General features: G+C 45.3%; 1 protein-coding gene across 1 annotated transcript; it reads right to left on the bottom strand.

The window, feature by feature from the left end:
• Positions 1–1,671: 1,671 nt before the first annotated feature.
• LOC146191130 (uncharacterized) lies at positions 1,672–8,454 on the bottom strand. Its single transcript, XM_084600275.1, has 3 exons — positions 8,343–8,454; positions 6,287–6,398; positions 1,672–1,771 (listed from the first exon to the last, which is right to left on the bottom strand). Exons 1-3 carry the CDS (start codon positions 8,452–8,454, stop codon positions 1,672–1,674), a joined length of 324 nt encoding a protein of 107 aa, XP_084456401.1.
• Positions 8,455–10,449: the final 1,995 nt, after the last annotated feature.

Raw genomic sequence — 10,449 nt, 5'->3', positions numbered from 1 at the left:
AGTCTATAGCTTCATGGACATATGGTTTTCTATAGTTACCTAAAGAGATTTTGTATGGTACAGAAGCTATAGACAAAGTGGTATAGAATTTTCTATAGCTGCCTATAAATATTTCAATGGCACTTTATAGCCGACTATAAAACTCCATAGATAGACATAGTAGACATAAATGACCATAAACTTTTCCATTGAAATACATAGACCATTTTTGCATGGGTACTCCATCTCATCTCTGCTTTTGGGCAACTACGTTGAATATAATAGGACGGTTTTTTTTTCTTTTTTTTTTACGCGAGCTTGCCATAAGGCATATTAGAAACTCATGTAAATTATTTTCGGTAAGGAACCGGAGCAGGCTCCCACTCTTGTCGTTGTCAGTGAGCCATTTAGAGAAGTCTTCTTCCCTTGTTGTGGTTAGTCCCACTTCGCGCAGAATCTGTGTCCTTGATGCCCTTGTCCCTGCACAAGACCACAGCGGGCGGCGAACATCCACTTCTGCAGCTAGGGTGGAACACTTCGGGCTTGGTGTTGGTCCGATGTCTGCTTGAGATTCCCATCGGCATGTTACCGACGGGGTAAGGGCCGCCCCAGCTCTTATCCTTCTAAGGGAATAATAGGAAGTTATTAAGTGCCGGTTAATTTACAGGTTTAAAATTGTCCGTCACAATATGTTTTCGTATTTTTTTGCCTAAATGCCAGTAAAATTCGTCGCGCGCCATCATTTTGTTGCCCGCAAGCATATTCATTCATTGTGCATTGTGGTTCCTGGCACTCGCTTGCCCCCTGCCTCCCTGCGTGAGCCTGTAAATCTCTCCGGAATGCATTAGCCCGGCTCGTGAAGGCAGCGGGACCGGGAGTCGTGACGCTCAACTAGCGCTTGGGAGACGCCGGTCAGCGAGCGCAACTCCGGGAAGCCTCCACAAGCCGTCGTGCCGCCACGTCCGTTGACGTTGACGCAAACTTACGGCTCGCCTCCGCCTCGTTAACCCGGCCTAGAGACGCTAATTGCCTAGTGCTAGCCTTTGATCCCCCCTGTACCGTTAATGGAGTCGGCTCCTATTTATGACGCTAGCGGCCCCTTGCCATTGGCTGGTATATGACGCATTGCGGCCTATATCCGGTGTTTGCGTATTCACACGCAGTCGGCTTATCCCGGCGGCCCGATCGTTTGAAGAGGGCAGCATCTCCACCACAAGACGGGGAGAGTCGGGTGGAAGGGGAGAGGGGGCATCGTAAATGCCCGCTGCTTTATTCATAATGCTTCAGAATTTTGTGTTGTGTTGTTGCCATGCGGCTTTAGGCTGAGAGTCATACAATAGTGCAGTCGAGTATATTTAATTCCAACTTTGATTGAGGCTTGCGGTTTGCAGGAAGGACCGTTTTAACCCCGTCAGCATCACGTCTACCAAGGGCTTACTTAAGCTAAACGGCGCATGTCTTAATCAGATTTTTTGTTCCCTAAGACTTTGAGTTATAGACGGGCCAAATGACACTTTGCCTAAAGAGACGCTTTCCTTGCAAAATGGTCATGGCACATTCCTGTTATTCTTGCATCACTCATCCACTGCGGCCATCCTCATAATTAGGATTTTGGTAGAATTGATTCTTCCAGTATAGCAGTCTCGTTTCGCTTGTTTAGCAAGTTGCAGCAACCTTTATTCGGAGGTCTCCTCAGCTGCAAGCGATAGGCGCCCGGCAGCAGCGTGACGCCAAGTTGCCGTACATGTAGAAGCAGCCTCTCCCTGGAGAACGCATGCTGCACTGTTGGACGCTGAAATATAAAGGGAACATACGATGAAGGCAATAAACGACAAGAGGGTGGAGTATATTCGTCTTGTTGTTCTTTTCATTTTTTTTATGGCGCTAGTATTACAAGAGTGTCATGAGTATGACGGCGGAAACTGACTGACGTCATGCGTCTGTATAAACCTTGCGCCTGCTATCCGTTGCCGACGGTAAGCGGTGTTTGCGGCAACTTCCACCTGTTTAGCTCTATCGAATAGGAGGGACTGGTCGGATAAGAGTTTATCGGATAAAACAGAAATGACAAAGAATGGCTCAGCAAACGTTTTATGTAAACAGCGTTTACGAATAGAACAGCAGAATACGATTTGGTTTGGTTTGGTTTGTGGGATTTAACGTTCCAAAGCGACTCAGGCTATGAGAGACGCCGTAGTGGAGGACTCCGGAAATTTCGACCACCTGTGGTTCTTTAACGTCCACTGACATCGCACAGCACACGGGCGCCTTACTTTTCGCCCATGTGCTGTGCGATGTCAGGGCACATTAAGGAACCCCATAGAAGCAGAATAGGAATGGGGTGGAATCGGAATATAATCTGAATTGGTATATGTTACTGAGTGAAAGAAAGATGTCACCGCATTTCCTCCGCGTCAATCCATTTTATCACCTCTAGATGAAAGAAAAAAATTATTCTCTATAGGTGCTCAAACAAGTGGGCTAGATGCATGGTCTGCATACGGCATGACTGAAAACATGTAGTGAACAGCCGCACGTCAGGCGGCAGCTTATGATTTTATGCTGCGAGGTTATAAGATAGTGGATGGACAAAAAAATGAGGCGTCAGTGATGAAGCGAGTAGCAGGGTTCATGTGCACGAACGGGGATACGCAAGGCAGGCTGCATACAGGAGCCATGAACGCTGTCGGTTTCACATCCTTACAGGCGCATGCTTAAGCTTCCACCGAATTTTCGCTTTGGGAATGCAGTGCATGTCGCTCGGAGAAGCGAAAGTGTGCTAGCCCGTTACATCTACGCTCTGGAAAACGGGCGTGACAACCGGAATGACTGAATGAAAACTTTATTTTCACCGAAAAGGAGCCCTTCATCTCCCGTCCCCGGTACGCAGGCCGGAGGGCGGGTCAGGAGGGTCCTGCAGGCTGAGGTTACAAGACCTCTTCACGGCCTCAGACGAGGCGGGTCGCGTGCCGCTGAACGGTGGGATCTCCGCTCTGCAGGCAAACCTCCCAGGCTTCTATACCCTCAGTGGTAATGCTGGCGTCTGGGGAGTCGGCGCATTCCCATATTATATGATCTAGTGTGCCTTTTTGGCCGCAAGTTTTACAATTTGAATCCTCTTCCTCCCCGGTCTGTGTTACGAAAACCCAGACCGGGCAGATGTAGTTACCGGCTTGTAATCGCCTCCAGATGCGTGCCTCATTGTTACTGAAAGACCGATATGGGAGGGGGGGCAAAAAGCAAGGCGGTCGAAGCTTTCCGATGGTGGCAGAAAGCAAGGCGCCCGTGTGCTGTGCGATGTCAGTGCACGTTAAAAATAAGCAGGTGGTCGAAATTTCCGGAGCCCTCCACTACGGTGTGTCTCATAGCCTGATTCGCTTTGGGACGCTAAACTCCCTAAATCAACAAACCTTCCAAAGTCTTTATAGGTCTGTGCTTTTTTGAAAGTTTGATCAATAGTATATTTTTATGATGATCGAAAGTAGTATGTGAGTCTATGCTAGAGAGTGTTAAATGTGTTTAGTCATCGCCCATTTGTCTATGCTGGAGAGTGTTAAATGTGTTTAGTCATAGCCCATTTTGATTTACTAATATTTTCTAAGTAAGACCCTTAAAAATTTAGCCGGATAATTTTCCGTGCAAGGAATGTGCGATGTTTTAGAGGCAATAAAAATTTAGAAATTGTCAGAAATAACTGAACGTGCCCCAAGCAGCCATATGTTTGCTTTATAAAGTTTCAAGCATCTTTTCGTAATATGTTTCATGTTGTTCCCAAGAAATTTCGGCAAAAACTTGCTGCCTCGCCGTCGAAGCCAAATATAAGCACATATTAAACGCATTGCGCATTGCCCACAAACCAAACGTAACCTAATTTCTGATATTTCAAGGCCCCTTTAAGCTGTGGAGGAATGTTAGTAACTGGGAGATGCATGAAATGATATGTTAGGAGAGAGCAAGCAAAAAACGCAAAAAAAAATGCACGTGAAAGAAAATATTTTGAACATTTCTTGACTAGCCATAGTTATACTTGCAAGGACTGTTCCACTGATTTCAAAAAGCAAAGAATGTGTAACACATAAAATTGTGCAGTCGGAACAGACATGTAATCCGATCCGATCGAGGGAAGCATATGTAAGTTCCGCATCTATCACTTTCTCCGTCAAAGAGATGACCTACTTGTACATGTTTTGAAGATGACCACGGATTGCACAGAAAGCCAGTGAGTACAAGTATCTCGGTATTATTATAACAAAACATTAAACTGGAATAAACATGCATCAACCGCATGCTCATTAGCTTTTCTTTTCTTAGACACAAACTGAAACTTGACCGACCCGAACCTAAAAAAATTACCTATTTTTCAATAATAAGATAATCATTAGAATATGCATGCACCGTCTGGGATCCCTACACTAAACGTAACATTGAAGGCACTTGAAATAATACAACACAAAGAAGTCCGTTTTATTTTTCTCAACGTTTCGTGTAACTTACTCGCCAACTACCCTCATGAGGACTCGTGGGATTGAAACTTTATAGCTGCGCCGATAAACTCAAAGATTGAAGCTAGTTTTCTTGCTAAAAAAATCATAAGCTGTCCATGAGTTCAGACCTTTTTCTTACACCTAACACTACGCGCCAAGCAATGAATCATCATGCACAATTACTATCGCCTGCAGTGCTAAGGTTAACGCCTTCAAATACTAATTTTTGCCACACATCATGGAGGAGTGGAACATGTGTCCGCTTAACCTCTTAACCAGCTCTGATTCTTTTGACACGATGTTTATCCTAACCACCACAACGTATGCCACTTTTCTCTTTTTAATATCAGTGGAGTTTGCTTGTCACCGGCCATGTCCGCTTACTCCTGCATAGATCCGACGGCAGTTGTTTTGAAGTACCGACAAGCCTGTGTACTGGCTTCTCAATTATAAAACAAAAGAAAAAAACTCCTCTGGCTGGAAAGAAATTGTCTTTAGACGAATTTTCGCTCAAAGTCCGGGAAAGTTCCACAGATAAGAATAAAACCTCTAGAGTTTGCAGCACTAGTCCGGAACCAAATATACTATGTTAACGCAGCCTTCTAGCTTAGCGTGCGCCGCCTGCGCTACCGGTCCGGAGTTGAAGAGGTAATGCGCCGCCTGTTCTGAGGCTACCGGATGGCTTCACGCGCCCGTCGTCTGCGGACATACCCGTCATCACCGATAGCATGACAAGGAAAGCGCGCCCAGCGACGCACTTCAATACTACGGGATGCCCGGCGAATGATCAGCAAATAAAGCTAAGAGCGCATGACTGATTCCTCGCTACTTAACTCATACCTATGCGCGCCGTTTCGTTTACTGACCCTTCATCGCCCATCTGAAAGACTGGACGTTCGCAGCAAGAAAAGAGGGTAAGACACTGTTTTGGTTATTAGGAGGAGGAGGCAGATGAGTAGGAAAGGCAGGGAGGTTAACCAGTAAAGGAACTGCATGGTTTGCTACCCTGCACTGGGGGAGAGGGACAGGTGGGCACAAAAGTTGTGGGTGAGATAGGGATGGGTGAAGACTCCACAGTCACATCACAGACATGTCACATGACATCACGTCACAGTCATATCACGTAACATAGAAAACCAAAGCCTTTCGATCAGTCCTGTGCTTTTCATAAAGCGGAGCAGTGCCTAGGAGGCCTCCACCGCAGACGATCGCCGTGGCCAGGGACCTAGGATCTTGATTTCAGTCAGTGGGCGTCCATCTAGACGCTCCAGCGCACGGCATAGACACTGTCTTTCCTCGCTGTATATGGGGCACTCACAAAGAATGTGGCCTATAGCCTATGTTTTGGATAAATGTTCTGTGGTGACAGCATACCTGCCGCGTCAGGACCAATCAGGACTTGCTCACTGGTAACCGTAGGTGATATGCTAAAGGTCTCAATAACACATCATTCTAGAACGTGAAACAATTGATTATTAAATATGGTACGAAAGATTGTATCGGGGTAAACGCAACGACTGCGCGTCAGCTTTCGTAGTTGCGAACTTCTAGTAAAGTATGTCCACTGTTCTTAAGTCTAGAACTTGGTCCAAAGTCATTTCAGTCGCCGGTGTGTCTCCCGCCGCTGCCGACTTACAGTCCGTCTCTGTAGGAAGTGCACAATTTTGTCAATACATGACCAATATGCGCGCACTTTTGGTGTGTGTGTGTGTGTGAGTATGGGCCAGTAAATATGGGGCATGTCATTAGGCATCACGAGATAAAAATATTTAGAGGGTGAGTTGAACATTGAGCTAGAGAAAAGAGTTGCAAGGTCAACTCACACACTGAATTGAACTATTCCGTCTTCAGGCCTGCACTCTGCTTCGAAGCATCTCCCATCTTCCACCGTGATGAAGCCGCGCACCATCGGGTTTCCACGATAAACACACCTACCTGCGTCCAGAAAAAAAAAAAAGTGAAACATTGAACCAGAGGAGATATTTCTGACGAATGCTGATTACTTTATCGAGTCCTGCAGACGCCCTCATCGACGCAGTGAAACACGCAGAAATGAACAGTTCCCAACCCGATTCCTCTGCAAGTTCTGTTCAGCCATGCAGTTCGCATTTCGCCCTAGGATGAAGTGTCACCCGTAAGCCCTTTGGTCGAGCCAGGTTTGAAGGCCTAAAGTGAGATTCGAACCCGTGCAAAAATGAACAAACCAGCTTCGCTTACTGATACTATAGACCAATAGGACATCACTGGAGGGTTTCCCTGGGTGCTGCAAACAACCTATAGCGCTGTGCTTTGGAAATGGTCATCATAATTCACCTCCATCTCTGCGCGATACAGAGCCAGAGGCGGCGAAGTACCGGTAGACAGCTTGCAGTCGACGGCTAGGATCGAAGCGTTGCTTGGTTAGTAGTGCTGCTCGAGTCCTGTTAGAGACTCCGCATCGGAGAGTCGGCGATCATCAAGGCGGGAGCGTATGCAGACCCCCAGGGGCGATAGATTGAGTATGCCTGCTTGGCTGCTGGTGACACTAAGCTTTCGCCAATTCAAGTACTTAGCCAGTAATTCTGCAGTGTGAGTTACAAGTCTTAAGCATTAGGAGGGTTCACCTGACGGCACTATTGATACAATGAAGCAGTGAAGTTTCGAGGTAATGAAGCCACTCTACCGTCGTCGTAGTGCAGCGCCACGCACCAGAGTATAGGCGTGTAATTACCAATTATAACAGATGAAGAGCATCCGACTGTAGGCAGGGACGGAACCCGTGGTGAAGTGCGTATATAATGCTTTCTGGCAGCTACATTAAGCGACTAGCCATTGCCGCAGCTTCACTTTACACGTATAATTCACATTACACATTACTGCTTCTTGCTTACATTACACGTCATGCTTCAGAGGACTGCTCGTGTCAAATATGCAGTCACTTTCTCGCGCTGTACACCATAATTTTCATCATTTTCCATTCGTGGAAAGTCAGCACATAAGCAAGACCACGCAGGTCCATTTTGTTAAGAGTTCTCATGCCACCCGATACCACTGGTCGATACGATAGTTATTCGCTTTGGCTGCAATTTCAATTTGCGTGGTCCACAAACTTTTGTCCACAATAGTACATAGTGTACCGATTTAAACCTCTCAATGCTGTGCAGTGCAACAAGCATACATATTTGCATTCAGTGTTATATGCGCGAGTCTTTTGCTGGCTTGAAAGAATTACGGCTTTAAAATAATGTTTCTCTAAAGAAGGATGAGCATAAAGCTTTGACACCAGAAATATACTTGTGTTGCTGATTATTACGCTGGTGTGTTTTCAGTGCCAAAATGATAAGCGGATCTATTCTATATAGCATCCTCTTAGGAGCTGAAAAGCACTACTCTGCTCGTTTGCAGACTACGAGTCCAACAAGGAACAAACTGACGACTTCACATTGCTAGACGTTTTGCAAGCAGATTGTAAATGGCCCTTTCAGCTTTACAGATATAAAGTTTAAGACGAGCTTTTCTCCAAAGAACTACACTTTAGGGTGGCAGATAAAACATATGCTAATCTTCTCACACAACCCATCACAGACACGCACACATAATTTTATCACCCCTTTTATAAGGTTAATCTCTGTGTTGATATCAGCTTCGCGTGTGTGCTGTTACAAACATTTAAACCCGTGCTTTCAAAAAAAAAAAAAGAAAGTGCACAATAACGCAAACATACTATGCATTTAAAATATGCCGAGTACGAAAGGAGTTACCATCCGTAAACGCACTTCTGGACAATGGAAATCGGAAGCACGAGAAATGGTGAATTGACCAGAGATCCTCAGAAGGTATTCAAAGATTCACAATTTGAAATAGCAGTATCTCCAAAGGTGAGTTTCAATGGTTACTCACCATCTCCCAGAACTCTGACTCGTCGCGGAGCAAGAGCCTCAACAGGTACTTCTAGGCCCATCACCGTGACAAACACGATCAGGCTGGTGATGAAGCAGCGCTGAGTGGCCATGGTCAGATGAGAGTGTTCTCTATCTTCTCCCTTCTGAGGTATGACGGCTTTTAACAGCGGCTACGTGTAGGAGAAACACCATAAAGCGCGCACCGGGATACAATACAGTTCCGGGGCGACGCCACACTGCGCCTTTCAGAGCAGATGTGTCCAAAAGGGCCAGCCAATAGCACATTTGGGGAGCCGCGACATTCATCACACCATGGTGTCCCCGATATCCTGCGCAGAGGTTGTTCAGCAAACGGCGGCAGTCACGTTCCCATATATCAGCGCAGAGAAGTGTCTCAGCCTAGATCCACTCGATTCATTGTGCAAACGAGCGCAACGAGGTATAACCTACGACCTGGCTTCGCTGACAGCTGGTCAAGCGATATTAAGGCATACGAAGAAAGCTCGTGCTGCGTGTTTATGCCAGTGAAAAAATAAATACGGGCTGTGTTCAGTCTCATTAGCATATTCACACTATAAAGAAGACGAATGGGAACTGGCTGGTACCGAATAAATCATCCATCTTTGCGATACTTGAGAACTGCCACTCGAAGCCTTGCGTATTAATCAGTGAAAAGATGATAAAAAGCTTCCAGGATATCGTTCGTCGCTAGGGCGATGAAACTATTGCTCTATGCATGAGCACCCTACAATTGCCCCAGAATATGACCCATATTATTTTGAAGAATGGCGTACCAGAGAGGAAAATCTGCAATTCCTGCGCAAAGCACAGTGAAAATAACACCACTCAGCGGGCATGTAAGGTGTAGTTGTACAAAGGCATTAATCTGATGAGTGCATCCTTTTGTACCGTGTGAGTTTCGTGTTTCCTTCCACATTCGTTGTAAAAGCTAAGCGCTCAATACAATTCAGCTGCATTGTAATGCTTTCCAGTGCGCCGTGTAGAAGGCAGGCTGTTTTGGGAGGATGCTTGACGGCATCAATAAAGAAAAAGAATCAGTTTTATAATGTTTTGCAATGTTATCTAAGTGATGAGTTTTAGTAAGGAAAATTATCTGTGTACACTCTAGTGTATACCGCCTTGCTTGTTTGATTTATTCCGGCAGGGGTACTGATATATTTTTTTAAATATCTTTTATACGGAAACATGCTCTCTGAATTGTGTGTGTGCGTGCGTGGGTGCGATATGCGATCTGCAATGTCAACCTTTTTCTGTTGATCGTATGTACGTTGGAGGCTCATACTCGGTCTCTAATGATGGGTCTTGTTATGCATTTCGCCCAATGTGTACATGATATCATTTTTGCACAGCCTTCTAAATTTAAAGCATATACATGCGGATTCATAAAGATCCACGGCTGTTTCTCCTCTCGTGGAGCTGGTCAACTTCCAAATTCAAAGTACCTAAGCACAGAGGTTTAATGGGAAAGTCTTGAAATATTGCGTCCTTAAATGCGCTTGATGATTGGGGTTTCGGATATGTGTGAAATAGTCGGCGGCGTAAACCCACTCTCCTATTGTGTGTAAAATTGCTTGAAGAATAGGGTCGATATCATGGGGTGGACCCTCTAGCTTGCTGCACCTTAATTTATTTGAACGTCTTTGGTGAACATCTTATGTTGTGCTTCACGTGTTATCCGAGGGACAAAAATGACAGCTGAGCTTATGAGAAATTCGACCAGCTGCCGCAAGAATAAAGAGGCATACACTTCGCCACCACTAATAGTCTCTTAAATTCTACACCGAGAAGCTGTCAAACAGAAATTAACGTAGAACGCTTGCGTGCGAAGTAATTACGGTGGCAGTTTATTTTGAGAAGACATTCTTGAAATTGGTGCTTCATTTTGCAGTAAAAGACCCATATTATCGCCGATATCTAAGCAGAGTACCAAAGTTCTTCTTGAATGGATAATTGCTATGGAAAAAAATATAATCGGACCGTGTTGCAATGAATAATACTTCCCCCGGTGTAAAACATCGCATATTTTTCTTTCCCATTAAGCGGATGTGCTAGATTTAGGGCAGTAAAATGTTTAAAAAAGAAAT

The sequence above is a fragment of the Amblyomma maculatum genome, chromosome 4 (assembly GCF_055883805.1).
Source record: "Amblyomma maculatum isolate TAMU_Amacu chromosome 4, ASM5588380v1, whole genome shotgun sequence".
NCBI classification, from domain to species: Eukaryota; Metazoa; Arthropoda; class Arachnida; order Ixodida; family Ixodidae; genus Amblyomma; species Amblyomma maculatum.
The sequence above is the reverse complement of the archived record's forward strand: the minus strand, read 5'-3'. Positions and strand labels throughout refer to the sequence as shown.

Coding starts and splice junctions, on each gene's coding strand:
- LOC146191130 (XM_084600275.1), bottom strand. CDS start 8,454: ATGGCCACTCAGCGCTGCTTCATCACCAGCCTGATCGTGTTTGTCACG. Junction 6,399..8,342: donor AGTCAGAGTTCTGGGAGATG/GTGAGTAACCAT, acceptor TTCTGGACGCAG/GTAGGTGTGTTTATCGTGGA. Junction 1,772..6,286: donor GGAATAGTTCAATTCAGTGT/GTGAGTTGACCT, acceptor TTTATATTTCAG/CGTCCAACAGTGCAGCATGC.